Raw genomic sequence first — 17,201 nt, forward strand, 5'->3', positions numbered from 1 at the left:
CTGAAGGGAGGATACAAAGATATGAAACTAATAATTACAGCATGCACTGTTAATACATATCATATGTATACACATATATACACACATACGTATATGCGCATATAAACACGCATCGTCCACACACTTATATATATATATATATATATATATATATATATATATATCCATAGGTACATACCCACACATCTGAATACCATACATAACATAATTACAAAGTACAACACACTGACACATCTCATCCATAAAAAAATCTGATAAATGAGCAATAGTTAGTAGTTCCGCATTTCTTAACTCAGAATATGATCTCAGAGAGAGAGAGAGAGACAGAGAGAGAGCGAAAGAGTGAGACAGGGAGAGAGAGAGAGCGAAAGAGAGTGAGACAGAGAGAGAGCGAAAGAGAGTGAGACAGAGAGAGAGAGAGAGGTAGAGAGAGAGAGAGCGCGCGAAAGAGAGAGTGAGACAGAGAGAGAGCGAAAGAGAGAGTGAGACAGAGAGAGAGAGAGAGAGCGAAAGAGAGAGTGAGACAGAGACAGAGAGAGAGAGAGCGAAAGAGAGAGTGAGACAGAGACAGAACGAAAGAGAGAGTGAGACAGACAGAGAGAGAGAGAGAGCGAAAGAGAGAGTGAAACACACACACACACACACACACACACACACACACACACACACAGAGAAAGACAGAGAGAAAGACAGAGGCAAAGAGAGAGAGAGAGAGAGAGAGAGAGAGAGAGAGAGAGAGAGAGAGAGAGAGAGGCAGACACTCAGAGAGAAACAAAGAAACAGAAACGGAAATAAGCGCAACAGGAAGTGATTTACACAATGCTATCCTAGTTTCCCCCTCGATCCTAGCACCCCCAAACCCCCCACCCCTATCAGATAAAGACCCACGTGGCGTCCACACCCATCCCCACCCTCACCCCCAAAGTTCTGTGTGTGGGTTTGTTTGTTGTTGTTTTTTGTTGTTGTTGTTTTTTTTTGGTGGGGGGGGGGGGGAGAAGGTAAGGGGGAGAGAAGGTAAGGGGGGGGGTGTTGTTTTCTTTCTTTTTTCATTTTTTCTTCTTCTTTTTTTTTCTTTTTTTTTTAGGAAGCGGATGGGGAAGAATGAGGGCAGGGGGCAAGGGGGTGGGCTGGAATCAGTTTGTCGTGAGATGTTCCAGACGCCTTTGGCAATATTACACACTGACACGTTCTCCTTGCGCGATCATCCATGCGCATCGCTGTGCTGAGAGAGAGAGAGAGAGAGAGAGAGAGAAGACAAAGTCTTTATTTCCGAAGATAACAGACGAGCACTGGTGCTGTTTTTTCTTCATCCAGTCCCCACCCTGTTCAAGGTTTTTAAAGGTAGTTTGTGGAAAAACGCGTGATCGCTATAACATATATATAGGGACATGAAAACACACTTCAGAGAGAGACAGAGACAGAGACAAAGAGCGATAGACAGAGACAGAGAGAAGTGCTACAGTGAGAGATGTACACAAAGCTTTCATAGCTCCCCTATCCCCCCCACCCCACTGGTAAAAGATCGCGTGTTTACCCTGGATTTTTTTTTTCTGTGTTTTTTTTCTTGGGATTTTCAGGGAATCCTGAGCATGACGAGAGACGTTCCAGACGCCTTTGGCAATATTACACACTGACACATTGCCCGTGCTCAGCCATGCACATCGCTGTGGTGAGGATGTTCCTCAGCTACTGCTTTTCTTCTGTACTCCTTCACACTTATATATATATATATATATATATATATATATATATATACATATATATATGATCGGTGTGTGTGTGTGTGTGTGTGTGTGTGTGTGTGTGCGTGCGTGCGTGCGTGCGTGCGTGCGTGTGTGTGTGTGTGTGTGTGTGTGTGTAATTGCTTCCACGTAATTATCCACATTTATCACATTTTTAAAGAGTCTGGTTATTTATTCCTAATCTAGTTTGTTCAACATTCAGTAATTGTTGGGTGGTGGTGGTGGTGGTGGTGTGTGTGTGTGTGTGTGTGTGCGTGCGTGCGTGCGTGTGTGTTTGCGTGCGTGCGTTCACGAACATGTGCGTGCGTCTGTATACGTGCATATTGCACAAAAGAAACGCACATTGAAGCCAACGTTTTACTGTTGGAAAGCGAGGCAGCATTACATGGACATTGTATTCTGCCATTGATCTATAAAAAAAAATGATATAATGATAATTAAAAAAAGAAAAAGAAGAAGAAAGCAATAACAGTGCTCATCCCCCTCCTTACCTGACAAAACATCAAATCCCCCGACGATGGAGTATGGCTGCCTGAAGTCACGCGGTAATCACGCACGGCGACCCCCTCACCGTAAGCAATGCTCTCACCGAACTGCACGTTCCCCTGTGAGGGGGTCACACACCCACTGACCCTGACATGTTGGGCTGTCTGTTGGGGATGGTCCAAGGAAGACAGTATTGAACATCAGCTGTTGGTGTTACGCTAGTGTCCGTGAGGGCCTGGGTTCGAATCCCGCTCTCGCCTGTGTCTCCCAAGTTTGACTGGAAGAAAAAAAAACAAAAAAAAAACTGAGCATCTAGTCATTTGGATGAGATGATAAACCTATGTCCCGTGTGCAGCACGCATTTGGCGCACTGAAAAAGAAGCCACGACAACAAAAGTACACACATAATTATGTAAGCATGCACTCAAGGCCTGACTAAGCGCGGTGGGTTATGCTGATTTTCATGCTGTTCAGCTATCTGCCAAACAGATATGGTGTAACGTGTATGGATTTGTCCGAACGCAGTGACGCCTCCTCGAGAAACTGAAACTAATGATATCGTCGATTTACCTACTTTTTTTTTTCATCACAACAATGTGGTTTCAACTCTTTTCAACAGTCAATTTTGAATTAAAACCGTTTCAATTTCATTTCAGCAAAGTTATTTGAATGAACTCATTCTTTCAATCGTTCAGTTTGAGTTCCATTTTTGTTGCTGTTGTTGTTATTGGTGGTGGCGTTACCGTTACTGTTTTTACTGTAGTTATTTTACCATTAATTGTTGCTTAGTTGGTGATGGTGGCGTTGATGGTATTGTTGTTGCAGCTGTGTTACCATTAACAACAAAACCTTCGTCCTTCAGACAGAATACGGTTTATCGTATTCTACTCCTTTTAGTTATCACTTTTAGACCAACACCATTACAACTTCGTTTTAGCCAAACAGGACTGAAAACATCAGTGTCTCTGACAGGAAGTGACGAAGTGACGAAACAGTGAAGACCGGAAACCAGCGCAACCGGAAACCAGGGAAACGAAAGTATAATTATAGTCATTTACATAAACCAAATAATTATTACGACAGTCTCCTTTTCTGAATTACGTGCATATTTTATTTCCTTCCATTAAAAAACCGATAATGTCAGCCTCTGTTCCGACAGGAATCCTATCTGTGCATGCACCTCTTCAGGGAGGAGGTTTGGTGGGGATTTTTTTCTTTCTGCTGATAGCCCGTAACTTACAACGCCAGCCGGTGTAACCTTCCATAATCCCTCCCCCTATAATATTTGCCACACGGGAGTGTTTTTAACTTATCTTCTTCCGAGCGAGCCATCATCCAGGACTTAACACACATCTTTCCCTTCTCATGCTGAAAGAAGGCGACTTCCCATTTAAATTTCATTATTTATTACAAGTAAAAATTGACTAATCTCCACTTCGCGCGTGTACAGTCACCCACCCACCCACATACACACACACACCGCCCCAAAATTCCACACGTCAGCAGTCTGAAAGGTTTTTTGGGGGTTTTTTGTGTGTTTTTTAATGGAATATATTTTAAGGGCCCACTGATTCAATCATTCAACCAATCAATCAATCGATCACAACTTTCATTGCCGACATGCCACATGACCGCAAGGTTCAATTGAAGGCTTTGAGTTTTAATGATGATTATCAAGAATGAAGCGGTCATCTGGGAACATCGCATGCGACACATACAACCACGGTTTCACAACAGACTTGATCTAACGAAATGTGCCCGGAAGAAAACTTGAAAATAGATAAATAAATAAATAAATAAACCAATCAATCAATAAATCAATCAATCGACAAATCAATCAATCAATAAAAAGATGTATACAGATCAATTAATCAATCAATCAATAAAAAGATGTATACAGATCGATCAATCAATCAATCAATAAAAAGATGTATACAGATCAATCAATCAATCAATCAATAAAAAGATGTATACAGATTAAGTCAGAATACAGAAAAAACGTCAAACCAGTTACAAATGTCGCTTTTACTTTTAGGTAACTCTCTCTCTCTCTCTCTCTCACACACACACACACACACACACACACACACATTTCATTTTAGTTTAGTATTTCAGTTGTACCATGAATATTTGTCACTAGTGGAAAGAACCGAAAGACAAGAGGTAGCGTGGCCGAGCGGTCTAAGGCGCTGGTTTTAGGCACCAGTCTCCTCGGAGGCGTGGGTTCGAATCCCACCGCTGCCAAGTTTTTTTTTCTCTTGGGAATCGGATTTATGTTCGGAAAGTGTGGGATTCAGTTCCTTATATTTTTTTTTTTTAAACAGATGTGGCGCAGCATTTATGGACTAGACCGCATGCTTTGACACTCTTTTGAAACATGGTGTGGTGTATGTCCTTCAGCGATAACAATAATTTTTTTTCCCCGGTGAATGTGACAGCGAAAATAAATACATGCACGAACGAATGAATGAATGAATTAGTGAACGAATGAACGAACGAATTAATAGATAATAAACAAATGAATAAGCAAATTACCAACTCACAAACAGGTAGATAGATAGATAGATAAGCAAAATAGAAAATAAAGAATGAATGGATGGGTGAATAAATAAATACATAAGCAATTAATCAAATGAATAAACGCAATGTTCAGAGAGAAACACACCCTCAAAGAACACCAAGTTACGTATCGATGAAAACAGAGTATAATACAATGTATCTATAACAATGTAGCGGCACATAGTGCTTCCGTGCAGCAGTGCAAATAGGGAGCATTGAAAAGGAAAACATCATCATCATCATCATATTCATCTACACCATTATCGACAGACTCCACAGAAAGGTAATGAACGCTTTATAAAAGCCGGTGTCTTTTCAAAGAAAGTTTTGTTGTTGTTTTTTTATTTGAGAAATGACCCGTATAAGTTTTCAGTTTCTCAAACAGGTGATACTGCGTTCGGACAAATCCATATACGCAACGCCACATCTTCTAGGCAGATGTCTGACAGCAGCATCGCCCAACGCGCTTAGTCAGGCCTTGAGTGATGGCTTTGTGTACATATCAGAGTGGATTTCTTCTACAGAATTTTGCCAGATGACAACACTTTTGCTGGCATTTTTGTTTGTTTGTTTGTTTTGTTGTTGTTGTTTCACCAAGTGCGTGCTGCACACGGGACCTCGACTCATCGTCTCATCCGAAAGACTAGACGCTCAGTCTGATTTTCCAGTCAAACTCTGGAGAAAGGACGAGAGCGGGAATCGAACCAACACCCTCACAGATACATGTCTGAGCAGATGGTAGGCGTCTTAACCATTCTGCATGTGATCAACCACTGGCTTCGCACTGAATATACCAACGGCTGTTTCAGGCATACACAAGCACAATGAACAGATGGGAAAAGAAAGTTTTAACTCACTCAGTACGGCCAGTCCTCTCTTCTCCTCTACACAGACCCCTCGGATGTCCAGTGGGTGTCTGAATGACCCAACCTTTAGCTTCCGTCGTCAGAATTATGGTATTCTTTGTCAACATTCACGTCTTCAGTATAAGAGCGTTCCGCTTGCAATATTTTGATGATGGTAATTGGAAACGCTGTTAACGTCGTCTCTTTCGCCGTTCGTATGGAAAGAGTATTTCAGTGGTTTATAAACGATAGAGTTTTGGTTGTAAAGAGTGAGAGGTGCTCGTGCAACAAAACCACCTCTGCTTATGAGTGATGCTCATTACATTGACAACACACACCGCTGTTTGCGGAAAAGTCAGCATCATGTCACCAGTCCTGCCACCCCCAAAAGGAAACCAGGTGGTCCTTAACTTTTTGTGAACTGTGTGTTTCTGAACAGCTTTCAGTGACAGCACTTTCCATTCTCGTTTCCCTCTCAAGGCCATCCACTGTGTGCATCAATGGGGCCTGGGAATGGAGACAACATGGGGCACTAACAACAACAACGACAATGTGGAGTGATGGCCTAGAGGTAACGTGTCCGCCTAGGAAGCAAGAGAATCTGAGCGCGCAGGTTCGAATCACGGCTCAGCCGCCGATATTTTCTCCCCCTCCACTAGACCTTGAGTGGTGGTCTGGGCGCTAGTCATTCGGAAGAGACGATAAACCGAGGTCCCGTGTGCAGTATGCACTTAGCGCACGTAAAAGAACCCATGGCAACAAAAGGGTTGTTCCTGGCAAAATTCTGAAGAAAAATCCACTTCGATAGGAAAAACAAATAAAACTGCACGCAGGAAAAAATACAACAACAACAAAAAAAAAGGGTGGCGCTGTAGTGTAGCGATATGCTCTGCCTGGGGAGAGCAGCCCGAATTTCACACAGAGAAATCTGTTGTGATAAAAAGAAATACAAATACAATAGCAATGATAATAATAATAATAATAACAACAACAACAATAATAATAATAATAACAATAACAATAATAACTACAATTATAGAAGTAACAATACCAAGACACAAATCTGGAAGAAGATTTCATGTATTGAAAACAAATAAAATGTATCAACGTAATAAAAACAACTAAGCAATCACACACACACGCACGCACGCACACGCATGCACGCACGCACGCACACGCACACGCACGCACGCAATGAACCCAAACCAATGCCTGCTCATTTTAATGCGTCATATTGCTGAGACGATCTGAATACTTCTCTTTTGAAGAGGACGCTAACTCGAAGTCATTGACCATCATTCCAACAATACATTCACAAACTTTAATAGACTCTCTCTCTCTCTCTCTCTCTCTCTCTCCATTTTGTGTGTGTGTGTGTGTGTGTGTGTGTGTGTGTGTGTGTGTGTGTGTAATCCATCATACTGAGTCCTTCTTGCTTGCAATGCAGGATCCATAGTTAGTTTTTAAAATAAAATAAAAATTGATTATTCTGATGTACATTCGCATCTCCTGAATATCACCAAAAACAAAGCAACATCTTAAACACTCCCATTCGTCGGAAACACACTAAACGTGTCCAGTGTGCATGACGTTCGTCGGAAACAAAACAAGACCTAAAATCATGCCAGTCGTAACAAAATCTTAATGAAAAGAAAATGAAAAGAAAATTCTCAATGTTTATTGAAATATACCCAGAAGACGAACTTCAGTGTAATGCAGATAAAATCATCATTTATCATTGATGAGAAACACAGACTTCAAGCTCTCGTTTGTATGTACAAATGTTTGTGGTCGAATGTTTTTGAATCCGCTTTATTTTTATTTTATTTTTTTTTATGAATTCACTTTCATGTAATTGAATTTTTCCGCCCGTGAGCTCGAAAGCAGGTACGTCTGTCAAGTCGTGAAATTGTCATTTCAATTATGTCTCGTCATTTCTTGGTCTTCATGTTTTTATTTATTTTTAAAACTCTTTTTTTGCTTCTTTCTTCTTCTTCTTTATTTATAGATGTGGGCCGATTACACAACAAAATGTTCTGGTTGAGTTTCGGAGGGGTAAAGATGGTTTGCATTCAGCAAAGTCAGACCGTGGAAAACAGCCCTGTGGGGAAAAGGTTCCACAGCCTGTATACCCTCTTCACGTTAATTTTACGTCAGTGTCAGGAGGTTGTCTGGCAGCCTTCTCAGAGTGTCAGGGTGTCATGGTGGATGTGACACGTCACGTAGCCTGTCAGGGTGTCGTGGTGTCATGATGTCGGGGTGTCATGGTGTCAGGGTGGGTGCGACACGTCATGCAGTCTGTCAGGATGTCGGGGTGTCAATGTGTCGGGGTGTCATTGTGTCAGGATGTCGTGGTGTCGGGGTGTCATGGTATCGTGGTGTCATGTGTCAGGGTGTCATTGTGTCAGGGTGTCGGGGTGTCATGGTGTCAGGATGTCATGGTGTCCTTGTGTCAGGGTGTCTGGGTGTCATGATGTAAGGATGTAGTGGAGTCACTGTGTAGGGGTGTCAGGGTGTCATTGTGTCAGGATGTCATGGTGTAAGGATGTCATGGTATCAGGGTGTCAGGATGTCATGGTGTAAGGGTGTCGTGGTGTGATGTCAGGGTGTCAGTGTGTCATGGTATCGTGGTGTCATGGTGTCATGGTGGGTACGACACGTCACGCAGCCTGTCAGGATGTCATGGTGTCGTGATGTCACAGTGTCATGGTGTCAGGGTGCCAGGGTGTCATGGTGTCATGGTGGGTGTGACGCGCTCTGTGAGCCGAGAGCACTGGCCCACCAGCCTTCAGGAATCCACAGACCTGGGTTTTCTGGAGCTCTTCTTCAGACGGCACTGTCTCCTCCTCCGCCCTGCCCGGCCATGCTTGCTGCTGCTGCTCCTCCTCTTCTTCCTCCCCTGTCCCCTCCCCCTCCCCTTCCCCCGCCTGCCCCCCGGGCACCGCCTCCTGCGTGACCTTGTGACCTTGATGTGGCCGAGGTTCGACCTTCGTTTCAGCACGCGGTCTGTGGAGGCGTTGTTGACGGGGAGGGAGGTGGGGGGTCTCCTCCCCCTCCTCCTCCTCCTCTGGGCCCCCCTCCTCCTGCCTCCAGGCTTGTTCCTCCTCTGACGTCTCACGAGCGGCCCCCCCTGCTGCCGTCTGCGTCTGCCGCCTGTCAGGGGCACAGGGAAAGGGGGCAGCCGTTAACCTCTCTCGACCTTGACCCCTTAACCTCTCGACCTTGACCTCTTAACCTATCGACCGTGACCCCTTAACCTCTCGACCTTGACCCAAACCTATCTGATACATGGCGTGGCTGGGCAATGGGAAGGACATGGATGGAGGAAAAGGCAATCTAATGCCCGGTGAAAGATAAACGCTGTGAGACATGACATGCAGATGAAAGTCTTCTCGGTTCTGGAGAAACTGTCAGCAAACAAGGCAACAAGACTTTAACATGAACAAAAAAAAGGGGGCCGGGAGGCGGGAGGGGGTTGGGGGGGGGGGGGGGCGGTACGCGGGTGGGGGTGTGTGGGGGGTGCGCTCTTCAGCTCCTCAAGGGTTAAAGGGAAAACGGGTTTTGTTGGATGACGGACGGTAGGGTGTCATGTCATGTATTCAGGACAGTTCACAGCCGTGGGGACTGGGTTTTGCGGTTGTTTTGGACTGGCATTCAAGCTTTGCTTGATTTGCTACTGTAAAGACACAGAAATAAAGATTATAGAAAGTTAACACGATCTGGTCTTTTCATGCAAAGCATTATCTATCATGTACGAGTGCCTCCCTCATATTCTCAACAGGAATTTCCAGTTGAAATGTACTAAAACACCAATACGTACAAACTGCAATTGACATTTTTACGAAAAATTATAAAGAACAAAAAATCATTTCACCAATACCTTCAGTAACAAATCCATTGCCTGATTTCATAAAATGAACAAACAAGCGCAAAAATACCACCACACAAATCAATACAAATCACATCGCTTTCACCCTCACCTCACACAGCTCACATTTAGTGGTCCCAAAATTGTTTATCACCCCCCCACCCCCCTACCCTCCAACACCCCATACATACACAAACAGCTTCTTCCGGAATTAATAAACAAACAGGAAAAAAAAATCATGAGGATAGCCACGTTTAACCCCTTGTATGCCACTGACGAGTATATCCGTCAGTGAAGGGATCAGGCAGATCTTTTAGGTCAGGATGTCAGTCATCATTCAGTAAAGTCAGCGATACCATCGTTAAGCACACAAAAAGTGGTAACTGTAATTCAATTTCATTTCAAACTGATCTCAAATCACCAATGTATAGCAGTCAAGGGGTTAATATTTATGAAATAAACAGACCCACACATCCATAGACGAAAGCTTTCTGACGGCAAACACGTCACCATGTGGAACAGAAGGCCGGAAATGACGTGGACAAGGCTTCTCCCATGCATTGACCGAGATGACATGCACACATCTACTTGCGTCATACGTGTCGTCAGCAATGAACTCACCGCTCCGTACGACGTGTTGTCAGCCAGGGATGAGCTCTGAGGGTCAGCGACATTCTGGACAGCAGTGACATGCTGGCTGACATAGCCACTGGGTTTGTTTTCTGGCAAATTCCTGAGGTTGATTTTTTTTTTAACTGCACGTGCGTCAACGTTCCTCACTACGTCACAAAAGAGATTACCATCACCACCACCACCACCACCACCACACAGACCCCCCACCAAAGCTTTGTGTTTACACTTCTTCACCAGGTAAGTGATGCCGTTCAGTCATAAACGCACCCTTCAAATACACCACCAAAATACACCAGCACCAAAATACACCGGCACCAAAATACACCACTAAATACATCATCACCACCAGATGCACCATCCCCCACACCCCTCTCCCGCAGCAGACAAGCCAGAGGAAGATTCACCACTAAAGACTGTCCTGGTGATGTCAAGTTGATTCCGTGCTGAAAGGCGGCGTGCATACAGTCCCTGCTGGTGTCCACACACGTACACATGTGTCTACTGTCCCATACCTACTGCTGAGGCTCCTTGACGCAACAGAGAGAGAGAGAGAAGTGGGTGGGTGCGGAATGGTGGGGGTAGGCGGGTGGGGGGGGTGGGGGGGGGTAAGTCATGTACGAAGGACATTGAAGGCAGCCGTCATACGCATGCTGGCGGGCAACAGGCACAGGCAAACACACACACTTACACCACACGCACCACCACCACCCCCACAAAAACCACCATCCCCACAGACACTGCCACTGTACCTGACGAGCCGGCCCTCACGTGACCGGAAGAAGAACTCTGACCGGAAGCGGAAGAGGTGTGTGACTGTGTGATGGGGGACGCTGGCTGTCGTCCGGGCCGTCTGTACCTTGCCTGACCCTGACCTTCACCCTGACCCTCGTCCTGCACAGTGTGGTGGTGGTGGTGGTGGTGAGAGTGGTGGTGGTGTCGGTGTTGTGACTGCAGGCAGAGTCGCTCCGTGTTGACCAGGAGGCGCGGACAGTCATAGTCTTCGTCGCCCTGACAGCGGCACGTGCGCAGCTTGGCGGCTCGGGGCTGGCGGTACAGGATCAGGACGCTGTTCCGGCAGCGGCTCGTGCAGCGCGCGCCGCCAGTCAGCAGCTGGCCGCAGTGCCGCGCGTAGTACCTCAGCGCCGCCAGACACGAGGTGTCCGCCTCGCAGATGCCTCTCGCCAGGGAGCAGCTGAGGTCGGCCCGCCCGTCCTTGACCCGCTCCATGGCGCGGAGCACGTGCCCCTGGCACACCTGCACGCGCCGCTTCCGCTCCTCGCACCCCGCCTGGCCCCGGCAGTCACAGTGCATGAAGGCCCGCCCCGCCCCGTCCCCGCTCGTCAGAAGCGACACCAGCGCGTGCCCGCAGCGCGTGGGGCATGCAGACTCCTGCTGCCCCTCCCCCTCCACTCCTCCGCCTCCGACCAGCACGGACTGGCAGCCCTGGAAGAAGTTGGTCAGCGCCATCTGGCAGCCTGTCCGCACCGTGCACTGCAGCCGGGCATTGTCGCAGAGTTCCGTCCCTTGTTGATGATGAGGTTCTTCTGGTGACGGTGGTAGTGGTGGTGGTGGTCCCTTGCTCCTGCCTGTCCCTCCTCCTCCTCGTCCTCCTCCTACCCCCCACCCCTGGGAGCTGGCCGAGGTCAAGGTCAAGGTCAGCAGGAGGCAAAAGGCAGACGAGGTCAAGGTCAGGGCAGGAGGCACGGGCATCCTAGGGTGGCAAGGCTCCGGCCCTGGCGGTCTGCCTGTCAGTCAGCACCGTCACTGTGTGGGTAGGAGGGGGGGGGAGGCGGGCAAGGGGGAAGTGGTCACAGTCACACAGTCACAGCACTGAAGATGGTCTCTGGCCGGCGCCCGTCCTCCGTCTTGTCCTGGTGAGTCCTGCACACAGCGAAGACAGTCATCACCACCTTTCTTTTCAGGGCCGGGATGCACGAGCAATGTCAACATTAATCAAATGTATTCTATATGTATAATATATATGGTTTCAGAGTTATGCATGCGTGTGAAAGTAGGGTGTGAAATCGCTTTGGCTTGTCTCCGCACAAGATTCACCGACACACACACACACACACACACACACACAGACACACACACACACACACACACACACACACACACACACACACTGAATCTTGTGCGGAGACAATCCAAAGCGATTTCACTCCCTACTTCCACAAGCATGCGTTACTCTGAAACCAGTGGATGAAAGAAAAACAACAACCTTATAACTACATGTAGAAAGAAGAACAGAGAAACTGTGGATAGAAAGAGGAAGGAGAGGGAAGAACTGTGTTGCAAAGAGGTTGGCTTTTGGGCCAGACGTGAAGGAGCTGGGTGTGCAGGTTTGACGAAGCGAAAGAGTGAGATCGTTCCTTCTTCTTCTTCTGCGTTCACTCGTATGCACACGAGTGGGCTTTTACGTGTATGACCGTTTTTACCCCGCCATGTAGGCAGCCATACTCCGTTTTCGGGGGTGTGCATGCTGGGTATGTTCTTGTTTCCATAACCCACCGAACGCTGACATGGATTACAGGATCTTTAACGTGCGTATTTGATCTTCTGCTTGCATATACACACGAAGGGGGTTCAGGCACTAGCAGGTCTGCACATATGTTGACCTGGGAGATCGTAAAAATCTCCACCCTTTACCCACCAGGCGCCATCACCGTGATTCGAACCCGGGACCCTCAGATTGACAGTCCAACGCTTTAACCACTCGGCTATTGCGCCCGTCTGAGATCGTTCCAAATGTAAAGGTCCTGAGACAGAGAAAGAGCGGCGGCCGATTGTGAAATGTTTGAATGTGGTGAAACTGCTCAGCAAACTTGGTTCTGGTATGATCGCTCGTGCAAGCCAGTCCTGGACGGGTGGAGTGTTTCTGTTTGCTTCACACTGCATACAGAAACGAAACCCGTTCTCCTGGGCAGGTACAGTTTCAGTTTCAGTAGCTCAAGGAGGCGTCACTGCGTTCGGACAAATCCATATACGCTACACCACATCTGCCAAGCAGATGCCTGACCAGCAGCGTAACCCAACGCGCTTAGTCAGGCCTTGAGAAAAAAAAAGGGTGAATAAATAATAGCTTACATAAATAAATAAATAAATAAATAAATAATAATTATGATACAAAAAAAAGGTAGTAGTAATGGTAATAATAATAAAATAATAATAATAATAAATAAATAAATAAATAAATAAGACAACAATGATGATAAATAAGCAAATAAATGTAAAACATGAAGACACACATTCACACATCCACCCACACATGCATAACAGATATGCACCAAACATGCAGTTAACAGTGTCACTGCTTGTCAACAGCGAATCAACACACCGGACAGCAAGTTGAACCCACAATGACGAAGACATCAAATGGTGATTTTTTTTTTTTTTAAAGGCAGATTCCAAAATGGTCAGTACAGCTCAGCTATGTGACATCGTTCTTCACAACACAACACACTTCATTCCGCATTATGAGGACGTTGCTGACCGCCCCCTAATACCAACCCATCTCAAGATGTTTCTTGGTTCAAATAATGTGCAACTTGTTCAACAGTTCACATGAATTACAAATACAAGCAAAGACAAAAGAGCACCAGCAAGATTAAAGTTTACACAGTGATCAACATTACACTTCCATTCGGATGTTTCCTCTGCCTCTTATTCCCACAGCATCCATTTCAGTGTCCACCGCCACTCACTCAAACACACAGAACACCCTCTCCCAGCTTGACCCACACCCACCCAAACACACAGAACACCCTTTCCCAGCCTGACCCCCACCCACCCAAACACACAACACACCTTCTCCCAGAATGACCCCCACTCACCCAAACACACAGCACACCCTCCATCCTGACCCCCAATCACCCAAACACACAACACACCCTCTCCCAGCCTGAACCCTACCCACCCAAACACACAACCCCCCCACCTCCAGCCTGACCCTCACCCACCCAAACACACAACACACCCTCCAGCCCCCCGCCCCTCCCCCGCCCCCCTATCATCCCGATCTTACCACCTACATCACCAGCGATGACAGACTCCGGCAGATTACTGACTGGTGGACAAGTGATGATTTGTCTGCTGCCCTATTTCCACAAGTGACGAGGGGAGAGGTACAGACGATAGGGAGGGATGGGGTGTGGGGGAGGGGGAGGGAGGGAAGTGTTCAACCAATCACGGGGGAGATCTCCTGATGGTGACGACAGCAGCTCCACCGTCGTCTTCTGCACTTAAAGGAAGACAACTGTGCATCAGCTGTCTTAGCGAAATCTTCACACACAACACACCGGAACTAGATTAATAGATATATAAAACAAAAATTAATGATCAAAAAACAACGTTCTACAGTCGGTGACCTTCACAAAATCTCGGATGTTCAGATACGTATAAAGTAGCTCTTAGAGACTCTACACAGCTTGACCCTTTCACCGCTGAATCTTAGTGAACTGAGATCAGTATGTCTGGAGTTCAGGAGTATGAAATGTAATTTCTGCTTTCAGTGCACCAATAACGGTGTCCGTAATTTTGCAGATGAAAAATAATGCCAAGAGAAAAGAAGTGCAGACAGAGAATGGTGATTGACATTCTGACCTGTCAGCTCTGTCTTCTGTCAGGTGAGGTGACAGCCCTTCATTGACATCCTGACCTGTGACCTCTGTCTTCTCCCAGGTGAGGTGACAGCCCTTCATTGACATCCTGACCTGTGACCTCTGTCTTCTTCCAGGTGAGGCGACAGCCCTTACACTGACAGTCATACTTGTGGGTAGCGGCCAAATGGCCGACAGGTCCGCTGAGAGATAATCACCACGCCGTTTTTTTGTTTTTTTTTCAGGGAACGAAACAGTTGTTGAAACACGACACTTCATCAACGTGGGAAGACTGGTGGGCAGGGGAAGGCCTGGTGACCGGTGCATTGTCACTGACTGAAAAGTTTCAGTTTTTAGTTTTCAGTTTCAGTTTCTCAATGAGGCGTCACTGCATTCGGGCAAATCCATGTACGCCTCACCATCAGCTGCCTGGCCAGCAGCTTACCTCAACGCGCTTAGTCAGGCCTTGAGTGCATGCTTGTATACTGAGTTTGTGTGCCTATCAGAGTGGATTCTTCACACAGTGTTATTTGTTTCTTTTTGCTTTGTTTTTTTAGTCAGAGGATAAGTCATATGTTGCCATGGGTTCTTGTTCAGTGCGCCAAGCGCGTCTTGCACTGGGGTCCTCGGTTTATGGCCTCGTCCGATTGACTAGACTCTCAGTTTGATTTTTTTGCAGTCAAACTTGGGAGAAAGGTCCAGACTAGGAATCGAACCCAGACCCTCACAGACACTGTACTGGCAGATAAGCGTCTTAACCATTCTACCATCTTCCACCTGTGACAAAAGAGCAAAGAACACCGGCACGTTTTTCAGGTCCGGCCTCCTATAATGTGGAATGTTCACATCATCACGTGTACATTTTTCATATCTCTGGCGTGTGGAAACTTTTTATTAAAAAAAAAATGTAAGCCTTTTTCAAATACACAACAAAAAACAAATCATTATACAAATCAATCTTTTATTAAATAGCAGCAATAGCAACAACAACTACTACAACTACTACTACTACTACCACCTAGAAGAAGTAGAAGAACTACTACTAATACTACTACTACTGCTGCTACTATTAGTACTACTACCACCACCTAGAAGAAGTAGAACTACTACTACTACTACTACTACCTAGAAGAAGTAGAACTGCTACTACTACTACTACTACTACTACGAAGAACAACAACAAGAACAACAACAACGAGAACGGCGACGACGATGGTGATGCTGATGATGATAATAATGACAATGATAATGATGACCATAATCATACAAAATAATGCTGATAATACTAGTAACTAATGATAACAATTGCTGAGCTGCCTGAGAGCGCCCGAAATGGAATCTCCTTGTGGGCTCAGCACTGACAGACTTTTCCATTCAGTGGCCGGATGAAAGCCCAAGGCACTGGTTTGTTTACATGTGAACACGTCTGTTCCAGATAATATTTATTTTTAGACGCTCTCTGCAAATGTGCGTGGAAAACAAATGGCGCTGTGATTGGACGAAGCGGCAGTGTGTCGGGGGTGTTGGTGGTGGTGGTGGTGGTGGCAAACACGTGTGTGTGTGTGTGTGTGTGTGTGTGTGTGTGTGTGTGTGTGTGTGTGTGCATGCATTCGTGAGTGCATGCGTGTGTGTGTGTGTGTGTGTGTGTGTGTGTGTGTGTGTGTTTGTAAACACGTGTATGCGTGTTGGTAAACACGTATGTGTGTGTCTGTGTTTGTGCCTCTGTGCGTGAAAGAGAAAGACAGAGACAGAGACAGACAGAGAGACAGAGAGATTGAGAGGAGCTGGAGGAGGGGGAAGAAGAGGGATAGACTGATAAACAGACAGGCAGAAAGATACATAAGCCGACTTCCCCCAGTCATGTTTTAGATGGAGTGCACGTGATAACCGTAACTTGCCGGAAGACCAGAGCTGGGACAAGTGGTACTTCTTTGGATTTTTATTTCGAGGAGGCGCCTTGATGGAGTCCCTAGAGAGTTGGACGTCTGGTCCAGTGTTCACCAGTGATCAGGGTTCGAGGCCCCGTTTCGGCATGGTGCTGTGTCCTTGGGAAAGGGGCTTCACTCCGCTTTTCCTCACTCCGACTGGGTGTGAATCTTACCATCTCTGGTTGTATACTGCTACTGCGGCTGCTGCTGCTGCTGCTACTACTACTGCTGCTACCACTACTACTACTACTGGTACAACTGTGGCTGCTGCTACAGTTGCTACTGCTAGTGCTACTACTGCCACTACTGCTGCTGCTACTACTATTACTACTGCTGCTGCTGCTACAACTGCTTCTACTGCTAGTGCTACTATTTCTACTACGACTATCACTGCTCCTGCTACTATTGCTACTACTGCTGTTACTACTGCTACTGCTGCTACACGTCGGTCTGACAATTCACAGACACAAAACACGAAATACCGGCGTTGAACTTCCGCAACCAATGCAGCGCCTACAAGTCTATGTAGCACTCAGTTT

The 17,201-nt window shown here is 46.3% G+C and overlaps 1 protein-coding gene and 1 non-coding gene across 2 annotated transcripts in view; one reads left to right on the forward strand and one right to left on the reverse strand.

The window, feature by feature from the left end:
* The first annotated feature begins 4,390 nt into the window (after positions 1-4,390).
* On the forward strand, positions 4,391-4,472 carry Trnal-uag (transfer RNA leucine (anticodon UAG)). Its single transcript has one exon. It is a non-coding gene; the product is annotated as a tRNA-Leu (tRNA).
* A 2,575-nt stretch (positions 4,473-7,047) lies between these two features.
* The window catches only part of LOC143297149 (uncharacterized), a 20,321-nt gene continuing 10,167 nt past the window's right edge, over positions 7,048-17,201 (reverse strand). The window contains exons 2-3 of the mRNA XM_076609329.1: positions 10,883-12,014; positions 7,048-8,785 (exon numbers count right to left, since the gene is read on the reverse strand). Of these exons, the coding sequence (XP_076465444.1) occupies positions 8,421-8,785; positions 10,883-11,843 (1,326 nt within the window). The 5' untranslated portion in view covers positions 11,844-12,014 and the 3' untranslated portion in view covers positions 7,048-8,420. The remainder of the gene's footprint in view (positions 8,786-10,882; positions 12,015-17,201) is intronic.

Source organism: Babylonia areolata, chromosome 22, assembly GCF_041734735.1.
Source record: "Babylonia areolata isolate BAREFJ2019XMU chromosome 22, ASM4173473v1, whole genome shotgun sequence".
Taxonomy (NCBI): Eukaryota; Metazoa; Mollusca; class Gastropoda; order Neogastropoda; family Buccinidae; genus Babylonia; species Babylonia areolata.